General features: G+C 38.2%; 2 protein-coding genes across 2 annotated transcripts; both read right to left on the bottom strand.

Annotated features, from left to right (window-relative positions):
- Nucleotides 1–1,570: 1,570 nt before the first annotated feature.
- LOC134668313 (solute carrier family 22 member 6-like) lies at nt 1,571–3,535 on the bottom strand. The gene is made up of 3 exons (XM_063525795.1): nt 3,529–3,535; nt 2,270–2,643; nt 1,571–1,924 (listed from the first exon to the last, which is right to left on the bottom strand). Exons 1-3 carry the CDS (start codon nt 3,533–3,535, stop codon nt 1,571–1,573), a joined length of 735 nt encoding a protein of 244 aa, XP_063381865.1.
- A 595-nt stretch (nt 3,536–4,130) lies between these two features.
- LOC134668208 (solute carrier family 22 member 13-like) lies at nt 4,131–6,087 on the bottom strand. The gene is made up of 3 exons (XM_063525713.1): nt 5,869–6,087; nt 4,999–5,218; nt 4,131–4,334 (listed from the first exon to the last, which is right to left on the bottom strand). The coding sequence occupies exons 1-3, from the start codon at nt 6,007–6,009 to the stop codon at nt 4,162–4,164; spliced, it is 534 nt and encodes a 177-aa protein (XP_063381783.1). The 5' UTR covers nt 6,010–6,087; the 3' UTR covers nt 4,131–4,161.
- Between the last annotated feature and the right edge of the window lie 13,028 nt (nt 6,088–19,115).

Consider the following 19,115-nt stretch of genomic DNA (forward strand, 5'->3'; position numbering starts at 1 on the left):
TCTAGTTGACGCGTTAGACGACTTGCCCGAATTGAATACATTTGTTTTCTACTATGTTGCTATTATTTTTTGACAGGCGCTTACGCGTATACTCAAAAAATGAAATGTATGAAAATTCATTTATGAGACCATTTTTTAAATAAAAAAACGATTTCTTCGGAGGTACGTAACAGGTACATTCATCTGATATTTAAATTATATCTCAAAATAACAGATATGATCGGATCCAGGCGTGGTCCGGCTGCAGATTTTACTCCCCAGCCGGACCCCTTTTAAACGCATATATCTGCCAAACTACAGAGGTACGTTCAATTTCCGACGAGGTACATGAAGTACTTAGAGGTACATTTCGCCATTAAAAACTGAGCGCAATCGGACGAGGTGGTCCGGCTGTGGAGGATCACACCATATATTTGTGTTTTGTACAATAGTTTATAAGCATACATAGGTACATAATAAATATTTAAGTGGGGCCCAATCTTCGAGCAACACCGGCTTCCGACACGTCGGAAGGGAGGGGCCCAAGCGATATCTCACCGTACAAATCATTCTGCCATTTTTCGCGGGGGGAAGGTGCACACAGTCGCACTTCTCACACACTTACATACAAAATCCAATCAAAGGCCCTACCGCGAACCACGTTCGACGTGTTGCCTCTCTATGGCACTTGTAAATTCATACGTAAGTGTGACAGGGAGGCAACACGTCGAACGTGGTTTACGGTAGGCCCTCTGTAATGACGACACAAATACATAGAAAATGACACACGTCAAAGACAAATCTTGCAAACCTCGATCTCTTTTTGTGTACGGACGAGTGACTAGTGTCACAACACGCACACTAACACATTTTCGTTGAAGTATGTCATTGTATTCTGAGAGATGAGAAGTCGGATTTGTCGCTCGACCGATCCGCAATTTGTACTGAGCGAGCAAAATCGATAAATCCAACAATTACTTGAGACTAAAATATAATAATTGTATTTAAATGTAATTAAACGTATGATATGTAAAAAAAAAATTACATGTGAAATGTAACACTTTCTTTTTGTAAATTTGATGTCCCCGACCTCTTTTTATAACAAAAAACCGAGCAAACAGGCATTTTTGTGAAGCAGTGTTCACGCGCGCGTCTGGACTAGGTCTAGTGAAAAATCCAAGTGCAACTAGTTTTATTACCCGCGCTAGATTATATTGACGCGCTAATCTTGTACCTCGGCAGAGGGGAAATAGTGCGAATGCCGCCTCCCTTCCGTGTTGCTCGAAGGGCCCAATACAACAAACGTAATTTTTTTTCCTTTTGTTCTGCCATTTTTTGCGTAATGGTACGGAACCCTTCAATGCTTTAGGTATAGGTACTCTCTATTTCTCATTGAAGACATTGAGGGAGTAAGTCTAGGAAAAGTTCGTGATTTGAATTTGAGAGCTGATATACATAGAACTCGGGTACATTTGAAAAAAAATACGTTTCGGAAATAAGGTGTATTAATTTATATTGGTAGGGCATAGCTCAAAAAAGATAAGAATAATATAGGTACCTACAACATATTTAGATATTTATTTATAAATTTTCAGGGAAATAAATATTTTTGGCAATCGCAACTGTTCGTTTGTTTCGGCGGCACACTTGTCGAAATGTCATGATCATGATGTTGCGTCTGACCAAGCTGTTCAGCCTGTTCCAATGTGTCAGGCAACGGACGGTCCTTGGTTTCAGGCAACGGCATTATCACCAGTATTTGGGAAAATAATCCGATAGCCATTAAATACAACGGTAAATCTGGAAGCAATTCGTTAAGGCTGACCACCATTGGTGCCACCATAGAGCCTATCCGGGCGAAGGTTGAAACGCCACTTACTCCTACGTTTCGCCCTAATGTTGGATACAGTTCACCAGAAAAGAGATACAGAACCGGAACCGTTCCCTGAAAGTAAAATTATTTTAGACTGTACAGCCTAAAAATTCTGGGGTAAATTGAAGAATACCAAAAGATTCATTGACTGCGCTAGCCCGATTTTAATTTTAATAAACGTCAAAAATTAGACCTCGATACGATATGGATCGGATCTAATTTTTGACGTTTATTAAAATCAGAATGTTGTAGATGTGTTTGTGGTTTTAGCCATGTTTTAGCTATCATTTTCAAAATCGCTGCCGAGTTAGCTTGCTCGGACTCTATTGATTTCAATTTGCTTTATCCGACCTAGGCCCAGGGAATAAAAGCTGAAATCAATCATAATCAATAATATATAAGAATACAATAACATACTGCCAAGCCTCCAAATCCAATTCCAGCAAAAATAAGTCTTGGCCAGTCATTCGGAAACACATCTCGTGGTATCAAAATTATGAATACAAAGCAGAGAGCCGTTAACAATTCAAAAATCGCCAATGTTAGCTTTCGGCCCATCTTCATAATTACGAAAACACAGATGATCGGGCCGATAGAAGAAATTAACCCGGTTAGCATTACAGATAAGAAAATATTATCTCCAATCCAGCCAAGGTATTGGGCTAATACATAAAAACTTAAGCCAGTGCAGAACCTGAAATAAAAGGGTATAAGGTTTAGGTGAGACCGAGGTGAGTTGTGACAGAGGAGAGTTGTAACATTGTCGATTTTTAACAAGCTTTTATTAGGTCGACTTGTATGTAACTAACTATGTAATGGAATCTAAGGTAACTAATTTAGCCATCTTCCAAGGATCGTAGCGTTATAAAAATTGGCAGCTGTATGTAGTTCTGATGACAGTACAATAATATGGTACTGTCGAACTGATCTGATGATGGAGACAGAAGGTGGCCATAGAAACGTCGACTTGTATGTAACTAACTATGTAATGGAATCTAAGGTAACTAATTTAACCATCTTCCAAGGATTGTAGCGTCATGAAAATTGGCAGCTGTATGTAGTTCTGATGACAATACAATAATATGGTACTGTCGAACTGATCTGATGATGGAGACAGGAGGTGGCCATAGGAACTCTGTGATGAAACAACGCAACCTAATTGTGTTAGGGGTTTTCAGAATTGTCTCAATGAGTATTAGTTGTCTGTCGTAAGAAAAGTACAGTCAGCGATAAAAGCTTGTACCAAAAAAGAAATTTTTGCCAAAAACTTATTTATTTGGAATCTAATAACTGTTAGTGAGCTCGCAACAGTGTGTGTTTGTTAGCTCGCAACTTGAACAACGCGCGCTATTGCGACCTAGTTTTTAGTTAATAGATTCCAAAAAATCGACAATGTTACAACTCTCCTCTGTCACAATTCACCTCGGTCTCCCCTACATACCTATAGTAGTACTGATCTTCTTGTAATTTATAATATGAAAAACCGGCTAAGTGCGAGTCGGACTCGCGTTCCAAAGGTTCCGTACATTAAGTCCGACTCGCGCTTGACTGCACATTTCTAATAGATTTTCCTGTCGTCTATGGGTAAAGAACTATATTGTGTATTTTTTTTCAAAATTTTAGATCCTGTATTGTCGGAGATAAAGGAGGGGGGGATGTCATTTTTCATTCAGTGCCCCCCATGATTAAATTAATTTGTTTACGTTACATGTCCGTCTTTGGGTCACTAAATTACATATATACACCAAATTTCAACTTAATTGGTCCAGTAGATTGCGTGTAAAAAGGCTGTGACAGACAGACAGACGCACGAGTGATCCTATAAGAGTCCAGTTTTTTCCGTTTGAGGTACGGAACCCTAAAAATAAACAAATTCAAGATGCAAAAATGGTTCTGGGTCTTAGGAGGATTTACTGAACCTGCTCACAAAATTTCACGAGAATCGGTTGACAATTATTTATTTATTCAAACTTTATTGCACAAATTTACACAAAATGAGTACAAATGGCGGACTTAACGCCTTGAGGCATTCTTTACCAGTCAACCATTGGGCTAATCAGAGACAGTTTGGTGCAAGATTGTGAATAGTGGATTATGAGAATACGATCAGTAACTATATATATATTAATATACCTACATAAGTCGAGAGTACATACCTACTATGATACAGCGGGAAGAAGTCAAGAGTACCTACATACTATGATACAGAGAATTGCGAGCTGTAGAAGAACATTATACGACAGCAGTGTGCCCGAGTCAAAGCGGAGACCTTCGTTAACGCTTCAGTAAAACAAGTAATCAAACAAAATTCAATACCAAAGAATTGACAGGATCATAGTTCTCATTCTCATGTTCTTCAGTTTAAGGAAATCTATGAAACCTGGAACGCCATCTGGACGTCCCTTAACATTGTCTAACATTGTCTTGACTTTGCTCTTGTTGAACGGTCTTCCATTTATACGGGCTGCTTTTTCCAGTACGTCTGAAATGTCAGTAAAATAATACGTTTGATTTTAGACTCTTTGCCTTAGCAGTTTCCCATACCCCATTCCTAATATTATCATCACAATAATTGAATACCTACACTAGGTGTCATAATTATAAGGGCTCCTCCACACGATGGCCCAGCGCCGGCCACTCCAAGGGTCGCAGCCATGCGGTGGCCGACGCTGGGCCACCGTGTAGAGGAGCCATAATATAGGTAACAATTCAATTACATTTGAGGGCTCGCCGCTATGACGAGAGAGTCAGTCAGGGGACCTAGAAAATACGGGAAGAGAGTACCAGGCGGAGTATATTATTATACTTACCATGGCTGTTGGAAGATGGGTTAGAGGCCTGAATCCCCGCTCCGGGTCATTCCTGGTGCAGTGGTTGTCCATCGCGATTCAGCGCGGTAATGCGGCAAGCGTTTTGGGCACCTTTGCGCCAGGGATGACGCGGGGTGGGATATTTGACTGACGGGTGACTGTTTTGTTTTTGACTTGTGTGTGTGTTTTTTTTTATGTTATGTAATTTGTAGTTTGTAATTATGTGTTGTTATTTATAGGTTTTGTAGTTTTGTAATTTGGGTGTAGTAATTGAGTCTAGTCTAATTAACTGTCAAGTTGATAAGTTATATAATCATTTTGTTAATTAGTGACTACCGTAAGCTTCCTCTGTATTTCCTGTCGCCAGTAACCACCTCGGCGATTCAGATATCCAAAACCAATACAATATGAATAATGCAGATAATGTCGACAATGCAATCTGTAGCTTTCTCCATTCTCTGAGCCAATATGCCAGTACTGTCATCACGGGATTACCCAGTCCGAACGGCAACTGATAGATGACGGGAATTATTGTGCGCCATTTACCACCTACAACCTGGTGACAAAATGTATCTGACGCCACTCAAATGAAATAATGCATGTGGCTTGGGTTGAACACATTGGATATTCATTGGGAAAACAGAGAAGGCGAGCACCGGCCACCATAACGGAACTTTCAACACATTATATTTTTGGAGCACAGTTGTTCGAAAAAAGTAATACAAGTTTGCAACACACTTGTATAGTAAGAATTTTGACAAATATTTTTACGCCTAAGACTCTAATCCGTTCAACAAAAGCCATTTGTTTCTTTTGTGCGAGGTCAGCTCCCATTTATAGCGCGTGCCAAAGCAAAAATGTCGTTTATAAAGCGGCTGTATCGTGGTATTATTAAGGTTGTTGTACCTAAATACAAGAATAGGATAAAACATAGATTAACGCGTTACTGTCCGATCCCAAGGGCACAAATATGTGGCTTAATTAATGTAATTATAAGGTGTATATGGGTCGTGGGATCGGACAGATTAATAGCTGTCAATAGAGTTGAATATCATATTCGCCATAAAGGAATTGTATGCGGCGGTAAAGGCTAATTAAGGCTTGCAGAGTTTTATGATTAATGGGGATTATTGACTATCTAAGCTACATATATATCGTATCGTCTAATCCATACTGAAAGCGACGCGGTGTTTTTATCAGACTTACTTCGATTACTAAGACAAACGCTATAATCCCTACACCCCCAGAAGCTAGTGCCACAATAAATTTGCAAACGAGGAACATCCAGTAAGAAGGCACAAAACTTGCAGCGTAGCTCATCAATGCTTGTATTACTATAGTAACCATGAGTGGAGTTTTTCTACCATGTTTATCGGCTATAATTCCGAATAAAATACCACCAAGAAGAAATCCACACTGTATAACAACCTGTGTAAACTGAAACAAGAGAGAAACTGTATTATTATATTTATTATCATTATCACTTTCAGCGCACACGAGCCTAATAATAACCTACTGTGGCTACCTGGCTACTGAGGGGGTGAGGGGTTACCGCGAAAACCGAAAATCGCAAATTGCGGGGATCTTTCTGTTCTTACTCCAATTAAGGCGTAATTAGACTGACAGAGAAAAATGCCCGTAATTTGCGAACTTCGATTTTCGCGGTTATATTAGCCCCAAGGGCCCAACCTTTTCTGTTCTCTTTCACGACGCAGCAACTAGTATAATTTCTCTCCCCTCGCTCTTTTAAAATGCCGTTTGTCAAAAAAGGACAACCATACTGTTGACAAGGTGGACTTCAAATCAAGTGTTGCCTTTCTTGATGCGCCCAGGTTGTGTATGTGTGCGTAAAACTATGATATTTTATATGTAGATAAGCCATACACTAACATATCAAGCGAAAAAAATGATGCCAACCAATGCTGCCAACGACACGGCAGCATTAGTTACAATTTGTTTATAACTTCATACGCAAATGCGTAAAAGAGACGGCACAATTAAAATAATACCTAAGTAAAAAAGAGACGGCTAGTGTTTGTCACTTGCGCGTGAATTTGGTAAATCAGTGATACCACCATAACATGACGGCAAACAGTGAATATGGCGCGAAGCGTAAAACTTATTACGAAAAATAAATATCAAAGACTAAGATGTTTGACAGAAGGTGCAAATCATTTTAATGCAGTTTTATGTAGTAATATACTCGCTACCGAAGTAAAAAGTTTTCATATTTAGTTATGTAAATAATAGTACATTACTACAGAGGCCGGGACAAAAGGGGTTGCCGGCCGAAGACATATAGACGGCCGAGCGAAGCGAGGCCGGATAGGTCTGAGCGCGGGCAACCCCATTTCCCGCCGAGGTATGTATAGTGCTTTTCTCAAACATGCAATGAAATAAATAAAATAAAAAATCCACGAAACCCAAGTTTTATTTATAGAAAAAACTAAAAGTAAACTACACCCAAAATATAACTAACACGTACCTATATCTTTATCACGCGTATGTTTTACACGAGTCGTGTATTTTTACTACCCGTATATTTTCATGTACCTATCTTTGATTTTTTCGCCTTGTATCCGTCTGACTGTCGTTTTCGTCACATAAGTTTACATAGTCTTTCATGTTGATATCATGTTTCACATAAATCGTTGCTTTATGCATGGAGAAAATAAGTATAATTTCCACAGTGTTCACGATTTTGTAGTTACTTTCATTTCTTTAAAATATGCCACAAAACTGTTTCTAATAAACTGTAAGCCATTTTTCTTAGATTCTAAAATAATAAAATTGCCATAAGCAACCATATAGATACTTCGTCTTTGACTTGACGGCAGAGGCAGCAAGTTATTTAAAATCAATTCTGGTTACGCTGCCAATTCCAACTCCTACGATTACAATTAAATTTAATTTCATTATTTTGTCGGGACTCATATTAAAGTAAAAAAATCAACAACGCACCATAAATCCAATAAAACAGAAATACAGAATGAAAATTTTTCAACTTTGCCTCCATAACAATTAAAAAAAATAACTACGCGTGTTTGAGTAGACCTTTTTACCGCTAACGTTTAGATGAAATATTTTAAATGTATTTATTTGTGTAGTTAAATATATAATTTAAAATTACAGAATTTGGTTAATAATGTATTATTTATTAAGTTCATGTTGATTTTATACAAATAAAACTGCAAATTGTAGCAAACATTGTTTTTGTTTTTTTTTTATAGGCGTAGTGGCAGAGTGTCATTACGAACCATAAAGCAAATACTGCCTCTAGTTTTTTTTAATGGCTGAATGCCACGATGCTGTGTCACAAATATCTGTGAAATGGAAATTAAAAAAGAGGACTTTGCCGGCCTAGGCCTGCAAGATTTGTATGAAATTCCATTAAATACCTCTTGTCCTAGCCGAACCTGAAACGTCATACTTCGCAGCCTATTATAAGGAACATAACATCAATATTTCATTGCATGTTTGAGAAAAAGATATTATATTATACTCTTTATTCATCATTTTTCTTATACTATTGAAACATTTTGACAAAAAGCAAACTCAATAACAACAAAATCCTTTATTTTACTAACAATTTTATGTTATTAATAATTGTTACTGTGTGAGAAAATGAAATGCCTGACAATAAATACTAATTTTGTAGTAATCTTTGTATAAACAGCAATATACCTATTTACTTAATTGACGCGACCCGGACAATAATATGGCCAATAATAATCTTTAATTTGCCAATTGTTGTACTTAAATACAAGAAAAAATGCGTTCAAGTAAAAAACTTCAATATTAAAGTTGAAATTTAAGTATATTTCTTTTATTTGTACGACAAGCACCAAACAATGAATGCAACTTACCATGACGCGTCTGCTATGATAATCTATGTACGCAGTTGGTGCGTCCTTGTCATTCTCGCTGATGAGAACATAAACTTATCTCGTTCTGTCAGCCGGCGAAAATGGCGGCTGGGTTTATTTAATTCAAGATTAAACCGAAGAAAAACGGGTTATTTCAGCTTTTACTTACCAATGATATGTAACGCCGTCAATTTTTTTGCGCTTCCGCGGATAATTTGAGCATTTCAACATAACGCAGGTCGGCATTTTGTTGCTTAAACACGTTATTTGTGGAAAAGTATTAACCGGTGTACACCTTCGCGCTTGCGTCAGGCAGACTGAGACAAACTCGTACACATGACACGAGGTGAGTGCTTCAATTTTGGAACGTGTATAACACATCTACATATAAAATATCATAGGCGTAAAAGCGTATATGTGTGCTCTTTTAGGGATGTGAAAAGTCGATTTTAATCATGTTATATATCGATAAACGCTACACAGCGGAACGAAATAGCGATTAATTGAAGCTTCAATATCTTCGTTAAACATAAACATAATTGAAATGCTAATGGATAATGAATATATTATAATATAATAATATAATTCAATTACTGCGGAACACCTATTTTAGGAGGTATTTATGTATTTTAATTAAATATCTGAACTTTCCCTTGGTTCCCTGCTGGGGCGTAACTATAAAATTGTGATCTGATAACCACAATAAAGAATAAAAGCGTTTTTGGTCATTTTAGGTATCGTTAAGCCTTTGAAGTAAAATTAAAATTGCAAGAAATGTCGATAGTTTATCGATATGACTTTATCGACATGGCTACAGCAACGTGGGCCTCATTGTTAATCGTACACTAAACAAAAGTGGCAACAGTGACAGCTCGCTGAGACACCGTCTATATATATATTATGTCTATGATTAGCCCTGTATTACTAACTACCAAAATGCCCCCTGTACACACAGAGCTAGCGTCGGCCAGTCCAAGGGACGCAGTCATGCGGTAGAATGAGATAGCTATATCATTTGCTCTCTCTAACGCATAAATGCGTCCCCCAGACTGGCCCACGCTGGCCCAGTATTGTACAGGCGGGGCCGAAAGATATAATATACTACGCTAACTAGTTGCTGTGTAAGCAATGGGTAGGTGGACCACGCGAAATCTCATGGCATCGCCATTTCTACAATTTCTCAAAACCGAATCGACAAATAAAACACTATATTGTGTAGGGGAGAACATCCGAACATATGAAAGCATTGCTCAACCCATAGATGGTAGGAACCTAATAGACGAGAGTTTTTCGTTTTGAGGTACGGAACCCTAAAAATGAGAGACTGTGACAAAGGCAAACAATAATAGCGCTTTCGCTGCTACTCCTACTGAATGATACATAAAGCCCCCTCCAGACTATGTGCGTGAATCGCGGCGCGACGTCGCGGAGCGAACATATCGCGAAGTTGACGTAAGACTCCACACTCGCACACTTCACGGCGATTTCGCAGTTTGGTTTGCGGCAATATGGCGGAAAAGCATCAGCTGATCCAGTTTAACTGTTGGTTATCTATGGCACTTCGCGTCTCCTTTGACGCGGGCCGAAATACCGACAAAAAACGGAGAACAAGGCGGGAAGGCGTGAACAATCTGCGAAATCGACGCCACACTTGCGTTCGCGGCTTCGCCCGCGATTCACGCGCATAGTCTGGAGGGGGCTTAAGACTATGCCCGTTCGGTCATTTCCCTCTACCCCTCATGGTTGATCGACTTGATACAATTAAATACTAAGATTCATAGCCTGTTCATAGCCCCTCCACACTTGTGCACGAATCGCGGCGCGAAGCCGCGAACGCGAGTGTGAACTCGATTTCGCAAATCTGCGCGCCGCGATACACGCACGAGTGTGGAGTGGAGCGGGCTCATGGCTCAACCTGAAATGAGACGCTTCGACATGGATGGATGGATGAGACATGGGTAACAGATTGATGTAAAGCTTGATAGACTTACGTTGACCATCCACTGTCGATCACAAACCAAATCCCACTCTGTGACCATAGTTTTAGTGAACACAGATAAGTTATATTCAAAGCATTCGCACTTTACTAATGGTATCAGACTTCTGCTAAGGGTTGGATAGAGTCGTAAGATCTCTGGGTCGAAAATCAAACATGGATTCTCTTCTACGAGCTAGAATCGAAGAAATATTTTTTTTCTAAGCCTATTTGAGTGGCCCACTTCTGGGCAAAGGCCTCTCCCCTGGATCTCCATAACTCTCGATTTTGTGCTTCCTCCGGCCAGTTGTAACGGAAGGCGTAATACTAATAATAAATAGTTTTTAAAAACCGGTTGGTATCGTTCCATATCTCGAAAGAGGATTTTTTTCATAACCTTTTATAAACTGTGAGTCAAACCGAGAACCTCGTCGGCGTTGGCGGGATATAAATAATTTGGACTCCTTTTTGAGGACTGAGGGCCTACTGCAAACCCCATTCGACGAGTTTTATAACATTATTACGCCAATAGGCAAAACACAGAGCTCTGTAATCACCTATTTTTACTTAAGACCTGTATCACCTGTGTTCTACAAATGAAATTTAAGTACTTTACTTTGACGTGTTGCGTCCCTGTTACTCTTACGTACTAATTTACAAGTGCAACACGGAGGTAACACGTCGAACGTGGTTCGCGGTCAGATGTAGCTCAAAACTGGAACGAATGGAAGTAGAATGGAGTGGAGAGGCCTTCGCCCAGAAGTGTGAGAAGTGGGACACCATAGGCTCGCAATAATTTACAATGGTATTTTTAAACTATACGCTGACAGTAATAACGAAAGTTCTTAAATGTGCCACGTAGATAGATTAATACACAGACCCCTCCACACTCCTCGCGTTCGCAGATTCGCGCCGCAATTCGCGCACGAGTGTGGAGCGGGCTTAATGAGAGGCATATCTACAAAATGGGTTACATATCAGAATACCGAAAATCGATTTACCTAATGTTGAATCACCTATGCTCGTTTCACCTATTTTTTTAAATACCTAATGATCAATTAACCTAAGCTCATAACACCTAATGAACGAATTACCTATTGCACGTTTCACCTACAATTGGTTTACCTAATCTCAGAATACCTATGCTCAATTCACCTAAAGTTGAAACACCTAATACTCGAAATACCTAAAGCTAATATACCTAATACACGAAACACCTAATGTTGATATACCTAATGCACGAAATACCTAAACTCGGTATACCTAATGATCGAATTGCCTAAAGTTAACATACCTACTGCACGAATTACCTAAAGTCGGTATACCTAATGATCGAATTACCTAAAGTTAACATACCTAATGAACGAAATACCTGAAGTCGATGCACTTAATGAACGAAATATGTACCTAAAATAAAAAATATAATTATTGTTTAGTAGAATATTACTAGGACATAGGGTACATCGCCAATTATTAGCCAGTTTTCAATTACTGGCCACCTATACTAAAATGAATTCTGTGTATAGGTGAATAGAACTCATTTTTGTAAGAGGCGGCCAGTTATTGAACGAGTGGGTTGTGGATAAATTTCAGTTACTGGCCATTTTCCTTATACTGAAAATGAGTTTTATTTATCTGTAAATAGAATTCATTTTTGGAATAGGTGGCCAGTAATTGAAAACTGGCTAATAATTGGATTTTCGTACCTTATATACTAAAATGAACTTTGTTCACCTATAAATAGAAATCAAATTAAGTGGCCAGTAATTGGGGGGTGGCTTACTAATTGGCGATGTACCCTACAACATTTAGTATACATTTTTTAGCCAAATCATTCAATTGGCTATTTTTTATTATAATATAAGGTCTAGTCATTTATTAGAGTCGAGATAGGTGCGACGACGAGTAAAGCGAGGAGGAGCGTGTTAGGTTAACTGCGACCAAACAGTGCCAAAACCGACTTTTATTTCATCGTCATGATGTTAACTTACAAAAATTAAGTTTTTAATAAGATAGGATAAGATAACGAATTTTGTATCAGACTTACAAAATCATTCTACTACCTAAAAAGTAGCGTTTCAAAAAGTGTATTTTTAAGTTGTTATCCGAACAAACAGTTTCTACTGTAAAGTTGCTAACACACTATCGCACCGCACCAAGGTCATTGTGGGACGCACCCATAAGTAAAAGGGAGAAAGCGATATCTCTTTCTCCCTCTTACTTATGGGTGCGTCCCACAATGACCTTGGTGCGGTGCGATAGTGTGTTAGCAACTTAAGATTGGGAAATCATACGAATTATTGGGTGGAATTGCCACTTGATCATTCGGCAAAATGATATGAATTTTGTTCTAGGTATATAGACTTTAGGTATTCCGTGCATACCGTGCATTAGGTAATTCGTGCAGGAAGTATATCAACTTTAGGTATTTCGTGCGATAGGTTTAACAGTTTTAGGTATTTCGTCCATTAGGTAAATCAAGTTTAGGTACATCTTTCATTAGGTATATCAGCTTTAGGTGTATCGTCCATTAGGTATATCAGCTATAGGTGATTCGTGCATTAGGTATAATAGCTTTAGGTGATTCGTGCATTAGGTATAATAGGTTTAGGTGAAACGTGCAATAGGTAAAACGTGCATTAGGTATATCGTGCATTAGGTGTTTCGTCCATTAGGTTATTTGAGCTTAGGTATTATAAACTTAGGTCAGTCAATGTTTAGGTAAAATGTTCGATAGGTAATTTAAAAATAGGTGAATCAAGCATAGGTGATTCAACATTAGGTAAATCAGTTTTCGGTATTCTGATATGTAACCACAAAATGTTTGTGTGTGTGTTATTTAAACGGCTCTATTTTAGTGTTAGGATCCAGGACCTTACTAAAAAATTAAAGCCCCATTTAGACGTGTCAAGAACTTGCATGCGATTTTCGATACGTTGCGGTATTTGGTCGTTCGACTGAAATTCATTATACTCTGTAGTTAGCAATGTATTGAATATTGCTTGCAAGTTCTTGAATAGTCTAAATGGGGCTTTATACAATTTTATTGTGCAACGAGGGGGATAAATGAAATATTGAAAACGAGGGTGTTAATTTACGATAGGCCGACAGCCGTAGCCGCGTATTTCAAACGGAAATGTCCTATAATATTTATTTATTTATTTATTTATTTATTTATTTAAATAAGTCAAATTAAATATTTTTAATCACAAGCAAAAATATTAAATTATAATAAAAGTCATCAGGTATCTTAACAATCAAGTTCATTTAGACTTATACTTAATTCGTATGAATTAGTGACACAATAAAAAAAATATGATAGATAAAAAAAGGAAATAAAAGTTATTACTCCCTAGGGAGTAATGACTTTTTTTTCACAGTTCATAACTCCCTCAGGAACAATATAGGTCTTTGTCCTGCAACACATCTGCATGAACAGAGATCTTTTTCGAGCAAGTATGATTAAAATATGTAGGTATTAATTAAAGTATCATTCAATGGAACTTGCTAACTATGTAGAGACAATTTCAATATGGCGGTTTGTTATACATAGTTAGCAAGTTCCATAGAATGACACTTTATATTATCAATATCATTATCACTAACCGGAACAGACATCTGTCGCCACGCATCGTCCGAATACTCGGAAAACGCTTTTGGCTTTTTGCACCAAAATTCTGTTGTAGGGGCAAGGAATATTATATCCAGTTGATACCAACTAATTGGGAACCTAAGTAACGCCATCATTATAGCTAATCTCTTCTGCCATTTACCGAAATCACCTATAGTTGTTAACACCGCATCTTCATTTTTAGACGGACCCGGTTCTCCATTTTCTGTTAGTGAAATTTCCAATAAACAATCTTTACACCACACCAGCTCAGAAAGGCTTACTTTGCACTTCAAGAACTGATAGCAAAGTTGCATTTTATTCACATGTGGGGCAAAGTAATCAAATGCAAATTTGGAGTTGTTTTCTTATGTTGGCTGGTAGAATTAACTTTTAAATGATGATTATGAATGATAAATATTTAATAACATTCATTTGGATTTGATTATGTTTGATATTTTACATTTAATATTTGCCTCGGGTTGGTGTGGTGAAAAATTTTGTGTTTCACTCGGGGGCAAATTTTGTTTAACCCTCTTGCTTTGAAACCCTCGCAACGCTCAAGATTCCATTTTTCGAACCACTCGCTACGCTCGTGTTTCAATTTTGGAATCTTTCGCTTGCTCGGGTATCAATATTAGCACGAGCGGTTAAACACCAACTTTGCCCCCTTGTAAAACAAATAAATATTATTGCCTTTTTAGCAAGTTTAATGTTAGCGGCCGTTTTAATTTAACAATTAAAACGGCAGCTTCTCTTGATTCGGCTGCGGAAGTGCGGATAACGTTAACAGAGGGCCTACCGCGAACCACATTCGACGTGTTGCCTTTCTGTCGCACTTACATTAGTACATGTATAATGGAAAAACAGTCCCATTTTCTCCGATTTGATCAGAAATGAAGTACCCTTCCTGTTTGAAAAATACTATAGCCGTCCGAAGGCAGTGTAAGTGTAATAGCTCCTCTACACAATGGGCCAATGCCGGCCACTCCAAGGGACGCAGCCATGCGGTAGAATGAGAGAGCAATATCACTTGCTCCCTCTAACGCATAATTGCGTCCCTTGGAATGGCCGGCGTTGGCCCATCGTGTAGAGGAGCTATTACACTTACACTGCCTTCGGACGGCTATAGTATTTTTCAAACAGGAAGGGTACTTCATTTCTGATCAAATCGGAGAAAATGGGACTGTTTTTCCATTATACATGTACTGATAAAAGCCGTAACCGACTACCGCACCGCGAACTTGGTGCGCCGTGCGCCGCACCCATAAGTGAGAGCGAGAAAGAAATGTCTCTTTCTCGCTCTTACATTATATGGGTGCGCTAGAGATAGAGTCTGCGGAAAGGGAAGAGTCGTGAAATGAAATATATGGGATGGGATGCAATACATTCTACGACTGTTCTCTTTCCGCACAGACTCTAGTGAACGACAATATCGTTATGACAACCGATTAATCTCAAAACTCAAAGTCGCTCAACGAGCTACGGAGAGGGCTATGCTCGGAATTTCTCTGCGTGATCGAATCAGAAATGAGCTGAAATGAGGAGATCCGTAGACGAACTAAAGTCACCGACATAGCCCACCGGATTAGCAAGCTGAAGTGGCAATGGGCAGGCCACATTGCGCGCAGAGAAGATGGCCGATGGGGTCGAAAAGTGCTCGAGTGGAGACCACGGACTAAGTAGCAAGCGCAGCGTAGGACGTCCACCCACAAGATGGACGGACGACCTTGTTAAGGCCGCCGGAAGACGCTGGATGCGGGTCGCTTCCAACCAGTACGAATGGAGGTCCAAGGGGGAGGCCTATGTTCAGCAGTGGACGTCTTATGGCTGAGATGATGATGATGATGATGATGAACCGATTAATCAGATGTAAATTAAATTACCGTTATTGATTTCTTCACCAGCAAAGTTTCTCAGCATCTTGGTTATAACTATAAATATCACAATTAAAGTTGGTCAAGCAAATCTTGTCATTAGAAAAAGGCGGCAAATTTAAAAATTTAGGCGCGAAGGGTTATCGCCCCATAGAAAATTAGAATTTCGCGAGTTTTTCTACTGACAAGATTTGCTTGACCAGCTATAATATGGCTATAATGCTTATATTTGGTGTTCATTGGTCATTTTACTTGTTTTGCGATTTTACCTCCTTCATTTTTAAACGGGGTGCTACAAGTTTTATTTTATTTCCGCTACTATCTTTTTACAGTAATTCACATAATCCCCAAAAAAACATACCTAAAATATACTTAGATATTCAATATCTATAGCTCCTCGCTTTTAGGTTTTAGGATAACAGAACTCTGAATTGATTTGACATTACACAATCAATGTCAATGTCAGATGTCAGACAATTCATAAGTTACTCTTTTTAAATTTTGTAATATGGAAGGTAGAGGCACTCTACCAAAGAATATAATAGGCTACATTCCTACTAGTCAAATCAGCTTCTTTTTTAGAACTGTCAAAACGATTTTCTAATAGATTAGATTAGATTAGATTTATTTATTTCACAACATATGATTACAGTACAAATTACATTAATGTCAATTTATAAGAATCTATATTGTGATCGTCAGAAATAAATTTAAATAATAGCAAAATAGTCCAAATTAATTAATTTCATTAATAATACATAATATGAAAACTTTCACCTGAGAAGGATATGAGGAATATGGAATTTATATGAAAACGAATATAGTGACGTCACGGTAAACTCACCTACTTTATATATTTCAATCCTTCTTCTTCTTCTTCTTCTTCCGGCCTTGTCCCATTTCTAATTGGGGTCGGCTCTCCTAATCCTCCTTCTCCAGAGATATCGTTTCTGGGTCGTTGCTGGATCTAAATTGTTACTGGAGAGATCCTTTTTAATAACTGACATCCATGTAGTAAGGGGTCTGCCACTGCCACGAGGATATGGTCCCGATATGAGGCTTAACGCACTTTTTGTCATGTGATCATCTGGTCTTCTCATGACATGGCCGTACCAGCGTAAGCGCGATTCTGTGACTTTGTCTTGTATTGGCCTGATCTTGTAGCTTTTTATATTTCAATCCGATTTATTAAATACAAATTGTGTTTAAAAATAGCTGCTACTTATCTATGTTTTTTTAATAATTATCTGGTGCTTTATTTCGTGCACGGTTGGAAATAATTTATTTTAAGTACAGGAAACATCCCTATACTACCTACACTCTACCTACTTAATTCTACACTCCATATTTTGTAAAACATGGAAAATATTTTCACCCTACAGAAATTCAGAGTTCAACCAAGAAAAGTTTGCAAAGATTTTGACAGCACACGCAGTGCGAGTTATGTGCGAGTGTTATTTTAAACGTCAATCTTCTATGAAATTATGACGTAAGTATAAATAACACTTGCACTGCGTGTGCTGTCAAAATCTCTGCAAACCTATATACTTACTTGAAACCTATATACTTACTTGATACTTGCTTTTCTTGGTCTAACTTTTTTTTCTAATTAATAGTATGGGAGATCGAATCGATTATTTACGCCTAAGGCCTAAAAGTAATATTTTCAAATTTGCCGCCCTTTTTATGGTAAAGCTGGCTTGCTAGAGTATAAAGGGTCTATTGATAAATTTAATAAAATTTTCTTAATCTGCTGAAGGTGAAGACCTCGGGTCGGAGACAGAGAACCCACACTTTTTAATCGCTGTGCGCACTAAATTCGCGGTCTTTCTTCCATGTACGAAACCATTACCAGGCGTGGCTCACTCCGCGATTTCGTCGCTTTGCTACAGGTAGCTAAAAGTACATCCGTTCCACACCAATTTTGGTGGTTAGCCATAAAGTTGCTAACACACTATCGCACCGCACCAAGGTCATTGTGGGACGCACCCATAAGTAAAAGGGAGAAAGCGATATCTCTTTCTCCCTCTTACTTATGGGTGCGTCCCACAATGACCTTGGTGCGGTGCGATAGTGTGTTAGCAACTTAAGCCGCGTGTGGCGCTGTCGCCATGGCGGCCATGTCTGTCCTCATCATCATAGATTTATAATATATAGAGATACCTTCTCAGCGATCTGTCACTGTTGCCACTTTTGTTTAGTGTACGATTAACAATGAGGCCCACCTTGCTGTAGCCATGTCGATAAAGTCATATCGATAAACTATCGACATTTCTTGCAATTTTAATTTTACTTCAAAGGTTTAACGATACCTAAGATGAACAAAAACGCTTTTATTATTTATTGTGGTTATCAGATCACAATTTTATAGTCACGCCCCAGGAGGGAACCAAGGGAAAGTTCAGATATTTAATTAAAATACATAAATACCTACTAAAATAGGTGTTCCGCAATAATTGAATTATTTTATTACATTATAGTATATTCATTATCCATTAGCATTTCAATTATGTTTATGTTTAACGAAGATATTGAAGCTTCAATTAATCGCTATTTCGTTCCGCTGTGTAGCGTTTATCGATATATTATAACATGATTAAAATCGACTTTTCACATTCCTAAAAGAGCACACATATACGCTTTTACGCACACATACACAACCTGGGCCTACCAAAAAAGGCAACACTTTGATTTGAAGTACATCTTGTCAACAGTATGGTTGTCCTTTATTGACAAACGGCATTTTTAAAAGAGTGAGGAGAGAGAAATGATACTAGTTGCTGCGCCGTCAAAGAGGACAGAAAACGTTGGGCCCTTGCCTTGCCTAGTACAGTCAACGGTAAAAATATGGGTGTACAAATCATTTCAAAAATATGTCCCATAACTCTTATGTCAGTGAATTAAGAACTATGGGACATATTTTTGAGTAAGTTGTCTACACCCATATTTTTACCGTTGACTGTACTATTATTTATTATTCTGTGCCATTACGAAATCCTCACGAAAAATAGGCCAATTATATATATGCGAAAAATCATAGAAAAATAAAAAATGTAATTAATTTCATTATAGACAAAATCTCACCTTATTGGCTAAATTGTTCGCCCTGTATTATTTTCACCAAT

This window comes from Cydia fagiglandana, chromosome 10, assembly GCF_963556715.1.
Source record: "Cydia fagiglandana chromosome 10, ilCydFagi1.1, whole genome shotgun sequence".
Taxonomy (NCBI): Eukaryota; Metazoa; Arthropoda; class Insecta; order Lepidoptera; family Tortricidae; genus Cydia; species Cydia fagiglandana.